This window comes from Sus scrofa, chromosome 14, assembly GCF_000003025.6.
Source record: "Sus scrofa isolate TJ Tabasco breed Duroc chromosome 14, Sscrofa11.1, whole genome shotgun sequence".
NCBI classification, from domain to species: domain Eukaryota; kingdom Metazoa; phylum Chordata; class Mammalia; order Artiodactyla; family Suidae; genus Sus; species Sus scrofa.
Genome location: NC_010456.5, coordinates 100,014,413 through 100,035,895, shown reverse-complemented (window position 1 = coordinate 100,035,895; position 21,483 = coordinate 100,014,413). Strand labels below are relative to the sequence as shown.

Here is a 21,483-nt window from a genome sequence, read left to right as displayed (position 1 = left end):
CTCATGACATCTGGTAATCGTGGAATTATTTTCTAGTGTTCATAAATTACCTGCTATAGAATATGATACAGTCTTTTTCTGGGAATCAGTGCTCAACACACTGGCCTTCATTACCCAGAATACATCCCTCTGGAGAGTTATGGCAATCTTTTCTCATTTCTGTGTGTCTGAACCCCCTCCCATTTCCCCTAACTTGTCATAGATTACTGCTAGTGATTCTGAGACCTCATTTTCAAGTTCCTCCAGCACTCTGAAAATGAATTTGTCTGGACCATTTAGGTAAATCTCTTACTTGCCTCTTCCCAGTCAAAGCTCTTACATCAGTGATCCTCCAAGTGTGGGCTGCAGCTCCTGTGGAATATTGAGATCCTTTCAGGAAAACAACTCACAGCGTTTGTTGTCAGTAATAAAATTCAAGCTTTTGAGTAAAACAATATTTTTTAAAACTTATATCTGCCACCGTGAATTGAACAGCTTCCCATAATTTAAAGACCTGTCTGATGAGCCCAGAGTAATATTAGCAAATGTGATTTTTACATTGTGTAATGAAATGTGTCAACATTTGGAAGATCTACACAACTCAGTGAACCAATATTTTCCAAATAACCCAGGCAGGATGTTACCAAATTATGCATGGATAAAAGATCCATTCAAATAACAAGATAAATGAATGTGGTTGCATTAAACAGAATACCAAAGATTCAGTGAAGGTTTCCAATTTCACATTGCAACTAACCTTAAAGAATATACAATTTGATGGATTTGGTAGTACGGAACAAAAATATCTACAGTTACCTGAAAGTGTTATCATACTTCCTTTTCTAACAAAGTACCTATGTGAGGCCATACTTTCTTTATATACTACAACCCCAAACCATATCAAAATGGATTAAATATATGCCGAGGCATGTATGAAGTCCAACTGTTTTCTATTAAGGCAAGTAATAAAAAGAAATGAAAAGTTTTTTTCTTTGCTTTTTCTAGGGCCACTCCCATGGCATATGGAGGTTCCCAGGTTAGGGGTCTAATCGGAGCTGTACCCACCGGCCTACGCCAGAGCCACAACAACGTGGGATCTGAGCCACGTCTGCGACCTACACCACAGCTCACGGCAACGCTGGATTCTTAACCCACTGAGCAAGGCCAGGGATCGAACCTGTGTCCTCATGAATACTAGTCAGATTCACTAACCACTGCGCCATGACAGGAACTCCTGAGAATGTTTTTTAAAAAGCCACCTTTATCACTACATTTTTGTTTTGGAAAAGGTAGTCATCTTCATTAAAAATGTCAGAGTTCCGGTCGTGGCTCAGTGGTTAGCGAATCCAATTAGGAACCATGAGGTTGCGGGTTTGATACCTGGCCTTGCTCAGTGGGTTAAGGATCCGGCGTTGCTTTGAGCTGTGGTGTAGGTTGCAGACACGGCTCGGATTTCATGTTGCTGTTGCTGTGGCTGTGGCCTCCGCCGGAGGCTGTAGCTCTGATTAGACCCCTAGTCTGGGAACTTCCATATGCCGTGGGTGCAGCCCTAGAAAAGACCAAAAAAAAAAAAAAAAACTTTCTTTTTTCGTTGAAGTGTAAATGACCTACAACACCACCTTAGTTCCAGATTTTGGAACACTACATATTTGCAGTGATAATCTCCTCTGTATCATCCCAGTTTTAGTATGTGTGCTGCCAAAGCTAGTACTCACTTTTAGTTTCTAATACGGTAATATCGATAAGTGTAACCCGCACAAGCAAAAGCTCTTAGAGATCCTCAATAAATTTTTAGAGTGTAAAGGAAGTTTGAAACCAAAAAGGTTAAAAAGTTCCCCTTATACCACTCTTCTGCCCATCCCAGTTTGAAAACTATTCTCTCTTAAAGAAAATAAAATGTTTCATTAAGTTGTTATAGAAAATAACATGCATAACTTGGTAGTTAATGCCCTGGGTTTGACAATTAGATTGACTTGGATTTAAGACCTGGCTCTACTTACTACTTACTAGTTTTGCTATATTCAAGTTACTGAACCTACCTGTACCTCAATTCCTCATGTATGTGATGGACATAATCATGCGTCCTACCGTATGAGGATTAAATGGCAAAATTTGCTACACTCTTTAATCCACTCTTTAACTATCATTGCAATCACAAAAATTTATACCACTCTTTGGGAGTAATATGGTGCTAACATAACAATGGGAGGTATTCTAAAGCCCTGAAATTCTTTTCCTCTGTCAGGAAGTCGTTTCTCCAAACGAACTGCAACACCAGTTTTTCTCCAAACCAGCCTAGAAATGTCTGGGTACTCACAGCACTACACATAGAATAGTTTTCTGTTGTAAAATTAAAAAGCCTTCACGATAGGTCAATTTTCTTAGGACATCTCTGTAATAACATCCATGTTTGGGAAAAGGCCCAATTGCAAAGGATGCATCAAAGAGTTAACATGAGCAGGTAAGTAAAACAATTACCAAGCACTGACTCTGAGGATGAGCCAAGCAATTATGTACTGATGACTTTCCCATGTTTCAAATTTGCTTTTACTGCAGGTATACAATGTAAGAGACCAATCAGAAAATTTTTATCAATGCCTCTTTGAACATTGTAAGGGATAGACAGAGTATGTTAAGCCTGTAATAAAGGCTGGAATAGAAAATTCACATAATCATCATGGTTGGACTTAAGATAATGTTAGTATGCCTTACTCAACGTAATTGACAAACAGCAGGAACTACATATATACCTGAGGGAACCCCATGTGTGTACTTGGATCAACACCTTATTAAGGGACATGTAGCTAATTACAGTCAGATACATTTTTGCTTTTCAACTCATCCACCTTAGACTTTAAAGAAATCATTAAAACTGGACATTTATTAATTCATCTTCAAGCTTGCTGACACCTATCATTTCCATTTTTCTATTACCCATTTGGTGGTTTTTATTTTTAATATTAGATGGTATACTTTTTGCTGTAAAATTTCCTTGTGGTTCTTTTTATAATTTCTGTTTCTCTGATGAGAACTTTTATCTTTCCATTCAGTTCAAGTGTGTTTATCTCATGGAGCATAATTATAATAGCTGCATTTACATCTGATAATTCTAACATTTGGGTTATCTGGAGGCTGGCATCTCTTCTTTTTTTTTTTTTTCCTTAAAAATTAGTCATATTTTCCTGGTTTTTCCTGGTTAAGTAATTTTGGATATTGGATTATACCAACTCTGGGTCTTATTGGAATTTGGGGGGAAATACTTGTTTTTGTTTAATTAAGCAGGAATAAGCCCAATTAGGCTTATACTGCAAATTCTGTCTTACCCTTTTTTTTTCTTTTCCTTTTTTTAGGGCTGCACCCATGACATATGGAGTTTCCCTGGCTAGGGGTCCAATTGAATCAGAGCTACAGCTGCCGGCCACAGCCACAGCCACACCAGATCTGAGCTGCTCTGCAACCTATACCACGGCTCGCGGCAACACCGGATCCTTAACCCACTGAACAAGGCCGGGGATCAAACCTGCATCCTCATGGTTCCTAGCTGGATTCATTTCTGCTGTGTCACAATGGGAACTCCCCATCTCAACTTTTTTTGAGTGGTGGTTCCCATCTCAGTTCCATTTTCCAGGACTTTGCCGTGGTTTCTTGGGTTCGTCCTGTGTGTGCCAGCTCAGGACATGGAATTCCATACACAGAATTAGAGGATCCCCTTTTCCAAATCTCAGGATTTTCCTCAGGACCTTTTCAAGATTTTCCCACTCTCCCCCAACCCCATGCTCTCTGGCCCAAAGGGGACTTTTTCTGGTTCCTCTGGCCAGAAATCTGGATTTCTCTGAGTTTTAGCTACTCATGTCTCCAACGCTGTGCAGCTCCACAAGTGGGGCCCATCTTAAGGCAAAGCTGTAAGAGAGGGAAAAAATGCCAGACATCCTCATATAGGTTGCTTTTCTAAGTTTTGACTCTCCTTCACCATCTGCCTGTGTCTGTTTACTTTTCTGAGTTCTTAGGCACTTTCTTTTCACATTTGCTCCAGATGTTCTTAGTTGTAATTAGCAAGGAAGATGGACTTGAGTGGTTTTAGTCCACCCCAGCTGGAACCAGAAATTCCCCTGCCTGCTTCTCCAAATGCTGTCTTCCACCACTCTCCCGTGACTTACTCTACTCCAGACTTTCTCTTCTGTTTCCCAAATGGCCACTTGTGCCTACAACAAGCCATGGCACTTGTTCTTCCCAGTGTGTAAAATGTTGCCCCACTCTAAAATGTAAACTCTGAACTTTTCTTCTACACCACCATAATTCCACTAGGCATGGAAAGCATGCAACACATACTTGTTGGATGGCTGGTTGGCCTACTTAACAGAGAACCAATTACTTTGAACAGTCCAGGTATTCTACTTCAAGCAAAAGTAATGTACCAGTTTATTCAATCAATGTAATACTAAACTAGAAAATAAAAGAGCTCTCCTTTTGAGTCTTTATATAAAAATGTGTGCCAACATCTTATCATCTTACCTGTCAAGAACTATGCAAGATTCATAGAATTGCTTTCTCTCTTATGGCTCAAATAACTATTAAATATTTCTATTTGCCATTCATTTTGCAGGAGGTATACCTTGTACTGAAGTTTGCTTTTCTTCTGTCAGTAATAAAAAATATTGGCATGACCCCATTGTCCATTTGCTGTTTAGGGTCTGGGGTTTTGTTCACTTTGTGAATTTGATTCTGTTTAACAGGTAGCAGACTGCCTTGTTCCAAACCAGTTCTGCTTACCAGTTGTTACACCTGAGAAATTTAAGTCCTCTGACTTTGTTTTTGTGCAGAAAATAAGATACAACTACCTAAACTTGAAGGGTGTGTAAAGCATGTAAAATACTTACCACAGTGTCTGGCATATACTGCAGGGTCAAAATAATATTTTCCTATCTCTGAACCAGCTTTCCAGTACTGAGTTAATTTGAGCTTCCCTATGCTTTTCTTACTGCTTTCCCTTCTTTTCTTACTTTGGCTTCCTCTCTTTTTTCTGGGCTCTTTTATTTTGATTTCTAGGTAGCTGACTTATCACAGAATTCTCATGAGTTTTATTTATGTGTCTTCAGGTTTTCTGAGGTGGAACTATGTTTAATTTTCTTGAGAAAGGTTCAAGTTGCTTGAGGTCTTCAACTAATTCCCAGTCAAAAATCTACCTCAGTCAATCATGTTCATAGTGATATTTTTGTTTTAACCTTACTGGAGTTTTTATAGAAACAATGGCTTCAGTCTTCTCCAAGGACAGCTAAACATTAAATGATGTCTCTTGAGTCTGGCAAAAGGGAAATTTTACCATATGCCTAACCCTTTACCAAAGACTAAAACTTATTTTCCTTTTCAAACATTCATTTAATATATAGCAATAATAATAACAAACCCACGAATCGTGATGGCTGTACACAGGAAAAAAAGTATTAGATAGCTAATTACTTAAAGAACATTTGTAGTTCCCTTGTTGAGGATAACTATGTAAAATGTTAGACTTTCCTGACAAAGATATCTTCATGGAAATACCAAATAAACCTAAGAAGTTTGTTAATTTTCACATCGGTGCAATTTATTTTATTTTTATTTTTTTGTCTTTTTGCCTTTTCTAGGGCCGCTCCTGAGGCCTATGAAGGTTCCCAGGCTAGGGGTCGAATCAGAGCTGTAGCTGCCGGCCTATGCCAGAGCCACAGCAACACGGGATCTGAGCCGCGTCTGTGACCTACACCACAGCTCATGGCAACGCCGGATCCTTAACACACTGAGCAAGGCCAGGGATTGAACCCAAAACCTCATGGTTCCTAGTTGGATTCGTTAACCACTGCGCCACGACGGGAACTCCACATCTGTGCAATTTAAATACATTTTTCTTCCTTATAGACAACAAGGATTAGAATACCAGGAAATCTCTAATTTCAAAAACATGATTATAATTAGAAAAGGAAGAATAAACATAAGCATAAATAGTATTATCACAGTGAATGTTCTTAGATATTTTAGTGTTTCACAATATCTTCAGGTCACATTTACATATACATATAAATAGAAAAATATAACTAAATTTACCCAAAATTTAAATTCAGATATCTCAAGAAGAGTAAACATCACAGTAAAAACGTGGCTTATATCCTTGAAAATTAGGTTGGAGGTTTACTTATCAATGTTTAAAAGAGAAATTCACAATACTATTGGAATGTAGGGACTTTTGAATTCCAATGAGGTAGGTTCAGGAGATATTCCCAGTATGTGAAGTTTAACCCTTAGGCCAAGATCAATGGATATATGCAGTATTGTTTTTTCAAAATTTACTTGACATTCTTTTCTCATATCGGGGAAACCCATTCAGATACCTCAAATTCTTCTAAAGCCAAGTAAAATGTATTTTTTAAAAAAAGCCTTAGACTCAGGTAAAAACAATGAAAAACTGCCAAGGAAATGTCTTTAAAAACACCTTTTAAAATCCTATTTTTTTAAAAAGAAAAGCTAATAGCATTTTCTTTCAGCATTTTATGTCCAATTATATGTATCATTGCAAATTTCTACCATATCAAATTAATTTAAATATGCCATTTTTCCTCAATCACAAAGTTAAACTTCTTGGATCTCGAAAAGGGATAGAAGCGGGGGCGGGGGGGGGGTCCCTCTTTGTGAAAAAACATCTTTTACCTTTAGATATTTACAAATTTCCAGAGGTTTTTGCTTATGTGTTAAGAATATATAGCACTAGGCCATAAATTTCAATTTTGCTTTTTGTGTAACTGAAAATTTACAACTTGTTTCCCATTAATATATCATAAGTGACATTTCCTTTTAGCTTTACAGAAGTATTTAAGGCCATAACAGAACTTTTAACTTCTACTGGAAAGTGATAGCAAATATTTCTAAAATGCACACACACATTTAGTAAGATCGTAAAAAGAATTTTAAATGAACTCAACTGAGAATAGAGAGAAATGGATTGTTTACATAAATTTTGCCAAACCAATTTAGAAAACAAAATAACTCAGAACATTATGACTATTTTGAGTGGTAGTCTTTATAAAAATTCTCCCTAGATATACCAAATAATAATCTTAAAAACTTAGAATGTAGTTGTACAAGGCCAGAATAAATTTTTACAGAGGATGAGTGCATCTTGTTGATTAAAAGCATGAAAAATTCTAACTACTATTTCAGGGCTCTGTTAAATTCTCAGCTTCCCGGTGAGACCTATTCTGGACTTAACCTATTCAATGCTGCAATCTCTCTATTTCTGCATACCTGGTCTTCTTTACCGACTCCACATTTTCCCCACACAGCACTTATTAACTTATATATGGTATGTTTATTATCCCTCGTTAGAATGTAAGATCCATGAAGATGGGCATCTATTGTTCATCCATTTGTATCCCAAGTACCTAGAACAGTGCTTGACTCATATTAAGTGTTCAGTAACTATTGGGTGACTCACAATTCAGTTTTATTGCATCATGTTTTAAAGTGTCACTTTGCGTTTTGCTTCATTCTCAACTTCCTCTTCCTTGCTCAAGAAAGCCTTCCCTGACCCTTCCAAAGCATTAGTCATAATATAATTAATTACGCTACGGTAAAAAATTGTCCCCAAATCTCAGTGTAAATTAATATCTTGTTTCTTGCTTATGTTAATATCGAACACATTTGATGTTGGAGAATTTGAGGAAGTTCTGCTTCATAGAGTACTTCAAGATCCAGGCTGACAGAGTTGCACCATTTGGAACATGTCATGTCCTCGGTCACTGTAGTAGAGAGAAGCTGAAAGATTGTACAATGGATTTTATTTTCAATGTCGTTCCTTGGAAGTGTCACATCACTTTCACTCCTATTTCATTGGAACAAACTAGTTACAGTGGCCCATCTAACCTCAAGGGGGTGGAATTTAGCAGAGCATATGGAATATTTAGTTATCATAATATCACATATAATTATTTTAATGAAGTCTATTTCCTCTACCAGAGTGGAAACTCCTCAAAAGCAAGAGAGGGTGTCGTTTTGATCTCTAATATATTCCAAACATCTGTTATATAAAGCAGGGATGTGATAAATAATTGTCAAAGTTTAAAATCAGTTATTAAAAATAATTAACTTCTTTAATTTTTTAAGGAAGAAATACTCTCCATAGGAAAGCATTTCTATTTTTTACGTCCATCAGTAGCCAAATGGTATGTGATATAAACATTTCCAATATATCAACTTTGGTTAAATGTGCAACTTAGAAAATAACCCATTAATGCACACAGCAAGATGCTACCAACAAATTCATTAATATGCAAGATTCATTACTGTAGTCAAAGGTCATCCAGGGCTAACATTATTTTCATTATAATGAGTTATAATACTCCACTGAGAACTGTTTGCCTAAATTCAGCTATTTAATCTCTATAATTGGAGTCTAGCACTTTCAAACATCTAATTCACCCACACACCCACAACCTCCCTACACACACAGATGTGTGTGCACACACTTATAAACGGCCCATTAGGGCATTACAATGGAAAAAGAAAATAGAAACTGAAAGGGCATTTGTAAATGTGGGATATCATTTAGACAACTATAGAGAGTAAGCAGAAAATCCTAAAAATATACATAAAACAAAAGCTAGAGTTTGATAAGCTACAGAAACCAGTTTGAAGAATTTTACTACAGTAAACAGATTTGACAAAACTGAAACACTAGAGCCAGAACTACAAGCCTTACTTCACTCCAACACAAACAAAATCTCTAACCATTTTAAGCACAGTGAGAATCCACATGCAACAAAGGTGATATAAATTTTAATTAAAAAATGAAAAATATAAATCCTTCTTAAACACTTCATTAAAAAATATGCAGCTTTATTTTAAAATGTGGTAATGCTCAAAGATGGCAGTTGACTTCACTCATATAGGTAAAAATGTTCTTAAAATATCAATACATTTGTTTATATGTACTGTCCTCCAATTTTTTTTTCCAATTCTCAAGTAACTGTCAAGAGTTGTAGGTTCTAAGCACACCATTATACTATACATGATTAAGTTCCAGAGCCAAAGGCAAACCATTCATGAAATAGTTTTTTGATGTAAGTCTCATGAGTACACAGATTTAAAGTGATAAACCAGCAGTAGCTTTTTTTCTTTTTTGCAAGTGTTAAACTAATTCGCTTTAAATTGAGCCACTGTTCGGGAATCCTAAAAAGTGAAAAGCTCATCCTTTTCCAACCTATAAGGGGAAACAGAAAGGTGATGATAAAATTAACCACCAACATAGTGTTTAACACATTCTGCTTAACACATAACTCCAAAATGCAAATGTTTGAAATGGTTTTTGAAGAGAAACAGCTACGTTAAGCCTGTCTATACTAAATGAATGTAACTGTTCTATTTACTTAGACATGTACCATTCTGACGCCAACAATATTTAAATGTCCATGATTGATCCACTGATTTGGAAAGGGCTCTTAATAGCTGCACATAGTCTGCACCTGTAGCATTAGAATCCAACCACTGTTCATTTTCTGATATAATTTAACATTCTACAAATCCATGATGGAAGTACTAAGCTTAAAGGCTTTGAGAGGATGCACAGTACAGAATTCATTTCTTAAAGAAAACATACACATGAATATTCAAACAAAATATGTGTATAATCACTAGAGTATTAATAATGGCTATGTTTCCAGGTAGTGGGATTATGAATGATGATTTCTTGTTGTTGCTGTGGAAAAGTATTCTCAAAATAGCTAACTTAAGAACCAAAGGTTATCACCACCAAGGAAACTATTTTGTTCTTCACTGACTTCACATTACAAACGTTTAAAGCTACCAACAAATATAAATTTGTCAGAGTGGCTACATACACTCTGATATACTCGTAAGGAAGATCTTTTAAAAGCTGGAAAAATAGCAAGATCATGGTCATAAAAGAATAGATTGCTCTAAAATTAAAAACAGCTGATAAGCAATTTAATCATTAGGCTTCTTATAGTTACATAATTCTATAGGAAAATCAGTCTCTAACAGCTCATCTTTATAAATTTTAAAATATTTTTCTCTATTGTCTCTTTTGCTAGTTTTTTAGGTACTGTCCTCATGCCAGTTTGGACCGAGTATTTATTACTCAGATATTTCTTCTGCACTAGTATTGGCACTGCTAACCAAAACTTAGGCCATTTAAGACTAAGTTTTAAATCTGTGGCTAATTATCTGGAAAGAATAAAAGAATAAAAAGAGTTTCACATTAGCAGCAAATTAATTAAAGGGTCTTGATTTTTTTCGTAAGCCTTTGGAAGCCTGCATGTTAAACACTGGTGATTTTAAAATTCTCAGTGGAAATGGTGATGGCATTCACTTAACCAAGGCAGCTCAAATTAAGTGTAGTGAGAACATGCAATGAAAACAAAATTTTCAGTAAATTCCTATTTTTCAGACATCACCAAGATCATCCTATAAATCAGGATAATCTTAAACTCCAGTATAGTTTTCAATCATACTTAAGATACCTAAAAAGAAAAAATGTGTGTACACACAATTTTCATACTTCTTTATATTGTTCACATTTACTTTTAAAAAGTCACATGGAGAAAATGTAAACTTGAAATAACATTAAATTCTATTACATAAATGATCTGCTTTATTTTCAAAACATTTGTACAAGCTACACTTTCACTTATTACCTTAAACAATGCTTTGTTGACAGGATATGCCTTAGTCTTTAAGCTTTTAAGAATATTAGAAATAACAAGCTTAAGTTCAAGTACACAAAGTCTGTAAGACTATCCTGGAATATCAATTTTTAAACTGCACAAGTCACACTGAAGAGATGAACTTTTCCTTATGTTGATGGGATACCATAGAATCATATAGAATGGAAAAGCCACAAAACTGAAATTGGAGATACCGAATCCATTCTTGGGAATTATCTTCAGACATCTGACTTAGAAAAGAAAAAAAAAATATATATATATATATATGCACAATTTTTCAAGGATCATGAACTTTTTAAGGATTAGCATAGTATTTAATGTGCTAGAAGCAATTTATTAGTGTTGACCAAGGCCCTAAAAGAGTTAAGTGCCTCTCTCAAACATGAGTAGACTGATATTCTACTCCCAAACTGAGAAGGGCTCATATTTTTATATAATTATAGTCTTTGAAGGACAGCAGGAAAAAAAAAAAAAAAACCTTACAGAAAACTTACTAATCGCACTTGGCTGCCCATTATTTAAAATGTCAATGAATCTAAGCAATTTAAATTATAAATATTCTCATTTAATAAAACACCCACACAATGACAAGAATGAGACTTTAATCAGTTTTAAGTGGAGTTTATAACACTAAGAGATAAAGGGTTGTTAACAAACACAATAACAAATGGACATCTGATTGGTATGAGGCATTATCCTGTACACATCATATTTTGTGTATCCTCAGTGCATAGCATTTACACACAGAGCCACTGCTGCACAGCACAAGAGTATCTGAAGAGGCTGAGAGTAAGGCTGTTTAACAGACTGAAATTTTTTAGCATATATATTTTATATGAAAACAGATTGAACTTTTGAACTGGCAGGGTAGAAGGCAACTCTGCCAAACACTGCAGTTAAAGCCCCCACTTTAGTGCACAGTTCCACCCCTTCCATCTGCATGCATGACACATTAACAGTATTTAAAGGTAAACGAGGCACTTTGTGGCAACCACAGCCATCGTTATGAACATATTGCACAAATTTTCTAGAACTAAACAGTAACTTGTACCCTACTTTTATTTTTTAAAGCTGAAACATTTGATGCTGCCGGTAAACTCCACTTAAGTTTATAACCTGTGCCACAGCAAAGAATGGTGATGCTATTTATTCAACTACCCTTAATAAGTATGGCAAAAAATGTCCAAGAGGAGCTACAGAGATCTTGGGATGGTACAGGGCCCAATTGTAAGCTTTCTTAAAAGTGATGCCTTCAAGTAATTTCAGACGTGTAAGCGGCTGCACATCCAAAAAGTCTAAGAAAACATTCCAGAAACTCAAAGAGATTACCTACAGAATGCATTTCAGGCTAATCATGAATACTGTCATAAATAAAGTTTTAATTAGGACTCGAAAACCTTTCAGTCATAGCAATTCTTGTCAAATTCTATGGGGATGGTAACTGAAATAAAGGAGAGTAGTATGTATAATATATATTTATATATATATAATATATATATATATAATGCCATTTTTCCATTTCCAATGACTACACCATAAAAATGTAAGCAAGGCTTCTCAAAAACATTGAAACATTCAAAATCAAAACCCTCATTCAGACCTTCACATTCCAAAGGAAAAATAATAACAGTGCAAAAGCCCATTATAATGTCATTATTTATGACCTGGCCCTCCACGTTACATATTGGAACAATACAAGTTATGTTTTAATATACTGTGCCCAAAACTGTAACAAATAACAGTATTAATAACTATCTTCAAAACATGAATAGTTGATTTTCATTTTAGTCAACAGTTTTCAGCTCTTATGAAAGACAAGGTGGCATATAAATTTCAATGATGAGATCTTAGGAATAGATGTCTCTAACTTTACCGATTTAAACTTATGAGCAGTCAATCAATTCTCTATATATCAATGTTTAAATATAAATGTGTAAATCCTAACAACTTTGTTAAAAATTTTAAAATTTTATTTGTTGAATGAAACTGATGAGGTATGGAAAACATGTCAACATTGTTTACTAAGAATATTTTAGATGAAGTTCTGCCTAATCTATTTTCCATCAAACTCTATAAATGCTGCTCTAATAGGTCCTATGCAATCTGTATTTGTAAATTAACAAGGTCAGACCACAGCTAGTGAACAATTTCAGCACCAGTAAGTTATTGAAAATGAGATTTTTACACCATTAAGAAATAAACTGTCTGGATATTCAAATGTTTCAAGGTCAAGGTATAATTTGAAAGATACCAAATTTCTGGGGAAAAAATTCTTTTTAATAATATCTTCATATTAACTTTATAATACTAGTTGTACTCTGCTTAAAATCATATGCAGTCTGGGCATATCAAATATATGATATTTAAGAAGTGAAACTGAAGCCCTAGTCCTAACTCTAGACTAATGAAGAAATGATTCAACACTGCACATTAAAAAAAAAAAATCTGTTCTTTCAATAGCAAATTGATAAAAGCGTTATGTGGGACAATTTCTACTGAAAAATGCCTTATTTGTGCAGTGCTGAAAATTTACTGCAACTCTAATTTCCTTTTAAACACAAATAACGTCCTTTTAAATATAAACATTATATGTATTCAGTATTCAAGTAAAATTCCCTAACAGTTAATGACATTTAAAAATGTGCAAAACTGCAAAACTCATTGTAATAGAATGTGTAAGGTCAAAAGGGTAGAACGGCTGACATCTATTGGATTGAATAAGTGCATCATAAATCTTTAAAGAAAAAAACGCTTACTGTAGAATCTCAAATTGAAATTTCCTGTGCAGCATTACAAAATATTTTATATTTAATGAGAAAAAAAGAAGCTTGTAGGCAGCACATGAAGCATCCACAGCAGGTATATGATTGAAAACTAATAAAATAAGAGTAAGTTGTTGACTGATGTAGGTACTAATAGCATTTGACTTTTAGCACTGGCCTTGATTACACAGGAGATGGAGCAGTCATTACAATTGAGAAAACATATTTAATAACTCATTGTCAATTTTTATGTTTCAAGCCCATTCTTTGTTGATAGCCTCCACATTTATATGGTTAAGTCATTGTTGCTGTGTTTCTTATCTATTACCACATTATTTTTATATCCCTTCATTTGTGGATTCTTAAGATGTTGTGGAAGGTTCATTCCTGCACCCCAATACAGATTCACTCCCTCTAGCTGCCTTTTCTAGCACCAATATGCTTTAAAAAAATAAAATGCACAAATAACAAGCAGTGACAGCGGCCAATTCCTCAAATATCCAGATTAATAACTGTAGCATGCTAAAGAAAGGTGCGTGTAAATAGCTGGAGATGGTGTATGGTCCAGAGTCCAGCATAAAACATATTCCTTTCTGAGCATTCCTTCCATTCCCCTAACCCGAATACATGCATTAGAATGTAGCAAAACCCTTTAGAAACTCCTCTTAGCCAACTGCAAACTTATCTGTTGCCACAAGTGCAAAGGGGTAGGATGTGAACCTGTATTTCACAAAGCTCTTTAGCCACTTCAGTTGGTGACAGAACACAAAATGAAAAATTCCTACGTATACACATCAGTCTGTCTCCACTTTTTATAAAACTGGAATAAAATGGGAAAGTGCCATCTTTATTTATCCTAATTGAATTTTAAATGTCCTTTTGACACAAAAAGGTATATACATGACACAGCTACACAACCTTTTTTCAACTGGACAACAAGTGTCAAAACCCTGTGGATGTATAGGGTAAAACAAGATTGGTCAGGAAAAGAGAATTGTTCCTATAACTGGTAATCTGACACAATGTCCTATTGCCATTTAAAAAAAAGGTCCATTTTCAGTTTATTCAAGTTTGTTTCTTATGATGTTTTATCCCTCTTGATAAAAAAAAAAAAATCAGACTTTTGTAATTTGTGTATGCTGATCTTCATCAAAAGGTTCATTTTCTGGATCAGAGTCAGTGGTGTCAGAATATCTATAATGATCAGGTTCATTGTCACTAACATCTGGTGTTACAGAAGTTGAACTGCTAGCCTCTGGATTTGATGGCTCCTCTACTGTTTTTGTGAAGTACAGCTTCACCTAGGGAAAGAAGAGAAAGTTTAAATAGAAAATCCTAAGTCTATTAAATTACTTAAAGATATATTTTTTTAGCAGATTCTTTTTTTTTTTTTTTTTTTGTCTTTTTGCTATTTCTTTGGGCCGCTCCCGCGGCATATGGAGGTTCCCAGGCTAGGGGTCGAATCGGAGCTGTAGCCTCCGGCCTATGCCAGAGCCACAGCAACGCGGGATCTGAGCCACGTCTGCAAGCTACACCACAGCTCACGGCAACGCCGGATGGTTAACCCACTGAGCAAGGGCAGGGACCAAACCCGCAACCTCATGGTTCCTAGTCGGATTCGTTAACCACTGCACCACGACAGGAACTCCCAGATTCATTTTTAAGTATCATGATACATATGATCTTTAAAAGCAGCTGCCTTTTTTTTTTTTTTTGGCCTTTTCTAGGGCTGCTCCTGTGGCATATGGAGGTTCCCAGGCTAGGGGTCCAATCAGAGCTGTAGCCGCTGGCCTTCACCACAGCCATAGCAATCCAGATCTGAGCTGCGTCTGTGACCTATACCACAGCTCACGGCAACGCCAGATCCTTAACCCACTGAGCGAGGCCAGGGATCAAACCTTTAACCTCACGGTTCCTAGTCGGATTCATTAACCACTGAGCCACGGCCGGAACTCCCTAAAAGCAGCTGCCTTTTAAGTGACCCTCTTCTTAAGATTTCCTACATGGTCTTTCTTGATAATATAGTGAAAAGAAATTGGGATATTAACATATATTTTAATAAGAACAAACTGCAAGCCTTAACTAAATAATTTTACAAAAGTACAGACTTTGACAGTCCACATAATATATTTTCAATTCAATTCACAAAGAGATGAGTTCCAAAAGAATGTTTCATTTACTACCTGTCTGAAACTCAATGTATTTTCTGTATATAAACAATATTAGATACATACAAATACTATACTATGTAAAATGTATTTTCTGTATATAAACAATATTAGATACATACAAATACTATACTATGTAAAATGCTGATTAACAATGATGTTCAGGATTCCAGTTCCCCTTAAAACTTCACTGAAAGGGAGGAAGAACAAAATGCACTTCACACAGTGGTCTAAACAGTGAACCAAGGGCCCTTCAGGCAAGAGCTGAAATAATTTCAAAACAACTCTACGAGGCAGATATCTCCACTGTAAAAGAGAGACAACTATAGCTCAGAAAGGTTAGGCAACTTGTTAAGGGCCACATATCTGGCAGATAGTGGATTGGGATTTCAATTAGCTTCAAATCCTTTTCTCATTCTGTTATATCTATAGCTGCCCTTACCGTGATGGAAGAGTCACTGTCAATTCTCCTCTTCAATCCAATATCCACTCTGTCAGTAAATTCTTTTAGTTCTACTTTCAACTAGTCTCCCAGCTTTCATTCTTGCCCCTCTCCAGTAAATATTTTAAAGGAGAAGCAGAGTAAAAATTTCAAGACAAAATTCAGATTATATCCCCCCTGCACAGAAAACACTCTCATGTCTTCACTCTTGGACTGAAGTGTGTTAGTCAAAATGACATCTGTATTGCTCCTCAAATACACCAAGTTCACCCCTGACTCAGGGCTTTTGCAACTGCTCTTTCTTCTTTTCCCAAATTATTTGTATAGCTCACTCATTTCATTCAGGCCTCTAATTGAATGTCACTTGCTTAGAGAGGCCTTCTCTAACCATCCCACTAAAAAATACATGAAGATCATGCTCTATCCTATCTCTGCTTTGTTTTTTCATAGCACTCACCATTAGATGATATTAGATTTACAGATAATTGAAAGTTTTAATCTGTAATCACAAATATAAAACCTCTGGTAGTATTAAAACAGAAAATAATAAAAGTAGAGGAAGTCATTTTAAAAGCCACTTAACTGAGGAAAATGCAGGCAGAGAAAAGAAGGTAAATGGAAACCTATGAGTTCTAAAAGACACTTCTAAACACAAATATAAGATCTAAAGGCACTTAATATTGGATCTATTTTCACTTAAAACAGGTAGCCTGGGAGTTCCCACCATGGCTTAGTGGTAACAAACCTGACTAGGATCCATGAAGACACGGGTTTGATCCATGGCCTCGCTCAGTGTGTTAAGAATCTGGCATTGCCATGAGCTGTGGTGCAGGTCACAGACACAGCTCGGATCCCACATTGTTGTGGCTGTGGTGCAGGCCTGCAGCTATAGCTCAACCCCTAGCCTGGGAACTTCCACATGATGAAGGTACAGTCCTAAAAAGCAAAAAAAAAAAAAAAAAAGCCCCTCCTTTATTTTTATTATTACTAGCAATATTCTTAAAGCTATGACTAGATTTGTTACGTTACAAAAATGGAATGAAGAGAGAATTTAAAGAGAGAAGGGAAGCAGCAATGATGAAAGGAAGATGGAAAAATCAAGTAGAATAAGAAATAGGAAAGGGGAAATAAAAAATGGCAAACCATCATTTGAAAATGTTTACAAGTCAGATATTTAATGCAGAGAATTCTTATCCAGAAATATAAATAGAAATATACATACAAATATCACATATAGATAAAAGTAAAATGAATCAAAGAATTCTATAATAAGAGCAAGTAGACAGAGTTTTAAAAAGGGAAGAAGAGGGGAGGATGATCAGAAAAGCCTTTCAGAGCATATAAGACTGAAGCTGAAGTTAAAAATGTGAGATGGACAGCCATGTGAAGAGCAGGAAAAGGCTTGAGGGTGAAGAGGTCTGAGGAAAAGGAAAAGAATTAGAAAGATCTGAGGCAGAAGAGCTTATGAACATTTTGAAGAACTGAAGAGACCAGTCTGGGTGGATCACAGGAAGAGAATGTGACTAGAACTGATGTAGAAGGTAGTATTGTGCTAAATTATACAGGTCCTTGCAGGTCACATCAAAAAAATCAAAGGCCTTTAAAAGTATAAACAGGAATGACACAATCAAGTCATCTTTAAGATCACTCTGATGAGTTGAAAATAAATTGGAGGGGAAGCAGTGTAGAAGCAGTAACAACATTCCATACAAATCATTCCCAAAGGGCTCAGTTCCTTTTTACTCCTTTCCTCACCCATTCCTACTTCATATCCCCTCCCCAGATTCTGCCCCAGATATCATCAAATAAGAAAGAATAGGGTAAAGAAAATGCAGCCTTTTGACTCTGTGCATCCTAGATTTAATTAGAAACTTTCAAGTTATTGCTACTTAAATATTGCTTCTGAATATACTTAATTTAAAAATTAGTCAAGCAAGTTTTTCACCAGCATAGTGAAATTAGTCAAGCAAGTTTTTCACTGAGATTAAAACACACACACACGCACGCACGCACACACACATGCACCCACCCACCAATTCCTCAAAATGTTTTTAACTGACCTTAAAATTTGGAGAAAAGTATCGGTTGGCCTTGTCTTTATTTGCTTTGTCGAGATCATTTTTTGTTAAAGTGAGTACTAGATATTCCTTGTCATTATCTGCACGTTCTATACTGCAAATACTATCAATTTCTTGATCACACAGACTTCCATTTTCTACTTTTTCTGAGGTTTCCTCTGGTCCTGGTATGAAGAATGTATTTACCCAAAAGTGAAACATTTTGTCCTAAAAGAAAATAGACAAATTTTTCATTAAAAAAGACAATATTACATGTATTTAACATTTATCTCAAGAAATGAACTAATATGTGAGTCGTTTGATATTTTGAATATCATTTTGATCTTTTGATATTCAAAAGACTAATAGTTGGTTGGCAATCTGTGGGTTATCTATCGCATCTAATTCACATATGACTTTTCTTTTATTCAAATTTGGTACAAAAATACAATTCCACAAGCTCTAAAATGAACTTACTCGAACACCTTAAGTTAAATATCTCCTTTTCTAATCTTAGCATTAAAAAAGGTTGAATTTATATGTAAATATTTTAACAATTCAGAAATGGTTTAATTTTCTCTATCTTTCAACAGCTATTACAAAATTTACTTTAACAAAAGTTCTTGAAATGTCAGTACAACTTCCCAAAGAGTCATTTTTACTTCTACAGCAATACAAACATTAAATGGCTCCAGTTTCCTGCATGACAATATGTTTGAAAACTTTCACATGGGAATATAAGCATCTCAACTTTTTATAAAATGTCTCATTTTTAAAACATAACTTCTTACTAATAACAGGTCTTAAAAATCAAAAACCACATCAGGAGTTCATTACTTCAAATCTTTCCTGACCAACGTAGAAAATGTTCTCCCTTAATTAGTAGAATTTAGCCTGTATGCATCATTGGACAATTAATGATGTACAACCCTGTGACATCTGGTGCCTTAAACTGCTATTGAAATCTTTTATTCTAATTTATCTTCAAGTTTATTTTCCCAGGAAGATAGTAAAACTCTTATATACCTTATGTCTTAAACGTCTTTCTTGTTTTTAATAGTATCTAACATAGCAATTTTATATGTAGTTTAAGTCTTTTAAAAATATTTTGTTAATTTCAACTATTTCAGCAAAGTCATTGAGTTAGTAACTGTGTACATATTTTAGAGTCGGAAGAAAATAAGCTAGTAAAATTTAAATTTCAAAAAATGTGGATTCTGCTAATGTACTGATTGTAGTAAAACTATACATTAAAAACTACAGAGCAAACATTTTTAACAGGCAGGGAAAAAAATCACACAAAATGGAAATAAATGTTAAGTAATTCAAGATATACAAATTATTATAAATATTTAATTTAATCTTCAATTTTACATGTGTTAATGTAATGTACAGGTGATAAGAACTGGAAGAATAAGAATTAGCACACTCCTAAAAGTACAAGGAAACAGTGATACAGGTACCTATTTTTAAGAGCAATATATAAAATCTTATGTGTGCCAGTCTTACAATGAGTAAAAGAAAACAAAAAAACTTCTTAGCTTAGTTTTAAAACATTTGTTAAAACTTCTTGGATTATGAAAAAATAAATTTTCAAAGTTACTGAGATATACTTAACTTTTATTTATACAGATGCAGGAAATGGGTTTCTGGTGAAAAAATCAGTTTTATATTTTGTGATTTTTTTTTCCAGCTACTTGGATTCTGGATAAAGGAAATCGTATTTCTTCTGATAAGTCACAATAGAGTTAAAAAATTTTATAATAAATGAAGCTTCCTCTTATTTTCTCTCTCTCTCTCAAAAAAGCTAAAAATCAGGAAAATGAAATCAATCCTATTATGGAGACTGTCTAAAGATCAGCAATACACTATCAGTGATAATATACAAAGCTAATGTTTTCATTCATTACTACCTAAAAATTTTGCCCTGTAGCTCTCCTTAACTGTTCGCACTTACTATTTTAAATAAAAAAATAGTTTGTTTTAAAATGAGCTCTTGCATTCTTTAAATATAGCTTAGTGAGATGCAAACTTCACTAACTTTCTAAACCTGCATATTTAAATACCACATTTTTCATTCTTTATTACTTCCTCTTCATACTTACTTCTCTCCTAGCTAAAAATCAAAATACTCAGTAAATTTGAGGAAGCTAAATATAAAATGACCCAGTCTCAACAAACATTAGCCAAAATGGGGTAAAAATGGTCTGTGTCATTACACAAGACCACAAAACGGATTTTATTTATACATACAGACCAAATTTCTTTTTCAAATTCATGGTTCCATGCTAACTTCTCAGTTAATTAATTACTCTTTCTAAAAGGACTATAACTAACTGAATGGGGTATGTATGCAATCTTTAATATTTTTATAAAATTTATTTGCATAACCCAAGTTAAAGAAAATTCATCTCAGATTACAATGCCACATAGCCTTTTCCTTCTAATAGGGCTATTTACCATTACAGCGGCTCACCAATGCCATGGTAAACAAAGCATGTGTAGATCTAACAGAAAACCATTTGACCCATTAGATGTCAGTCATAAAACAAAACACATCTTTTAATCTCTCCTCACAGAATGATTTCTCTCTAACCAAATGCTTTAAGCAAACGATCTTAGGGTATTATTCAAGGTATAGATATCTTGGTTATTTTTCCCAGTAAAAGTAAAGTGCAAACCTTTTTTAGCATCTTGTTCTGTTTGTGGAAGAACTCTACTTTGATGTCACCACACACAGGCAATGGCTGAGGGAACTCAAAGTACATGAACTTGTCTTCCCGTCGTGTGGGTCCTGAATTGGAGGAATATATCTTCACCTTTAGCTGGCAGACCACAAACTGAGGATCTGCATGGTCAAATACACACTAGTATCATTTCACAGGAAATGCCTTTAACTGTCAAAAGCTAGTTGATGATTAATATTAGTAATATAAACAAAGTAGTAATTCTGCATCTATAACCCCTGATCTGAAACAAATCAATGGAGAGAAAATAATAAGCCAATAAACAAATAAATCAGTGGAAATAAAGTAGGTCAAAATATAATCACTGTTAAGATTTTCCCTAATTTAAACCTTCAACATAAGGTTCTATTACTGGTATTAAAGTCAATTCTACTTCATAAATAGTATGTCTCAAAATTGGACTTCTAGAACTTTATAGTAACATCAAAACTTCAACTTCGCAATGTTAAAAATCTAATATAAATTATTTTAAGAATTAAAATGAAATGCATAAAAGGTAACTTTTAAAACAGATAATTGCTGCAGTATTTTAAAGTAAAAACCACAAAACACCAATCATTACCTGTTCACATGAAAAAAGAGAATATAATCTACAACAAAGATATATTCCATAGACACA

At 34.7% G+C, this 21,483-nt stretch overlaps 1 protein-coding gene across 2 annotated transcripts in view; it reads right to left on the bottom strand.

Moving 5' to 3' along the window:
- The window catches only part of PTEN (phosphatase and tensin homolog), a 92,030-nt gene continuing 84,823 nt past the window's right edge, over positions 14,277-21,483 (bottom strand). Inside the window, 3 exon segments of one of the 2 annotated variants that reach the window (NM_001143696.1) lie at positions 14,277-14,751; positions 18,121-18,345; positions 20,799-20,965. In NM_001143696.1, coding sequence (NP_001137168.1) covers positions 14,566-14,751; positions 18,121-18,345; positions 20,799-20,965 — 578 coding nt within the window. In that variant the 3' untranslated portion in view covers positions 14,277-14,565. 2 annotated transcript variants of the gene reach the window in all.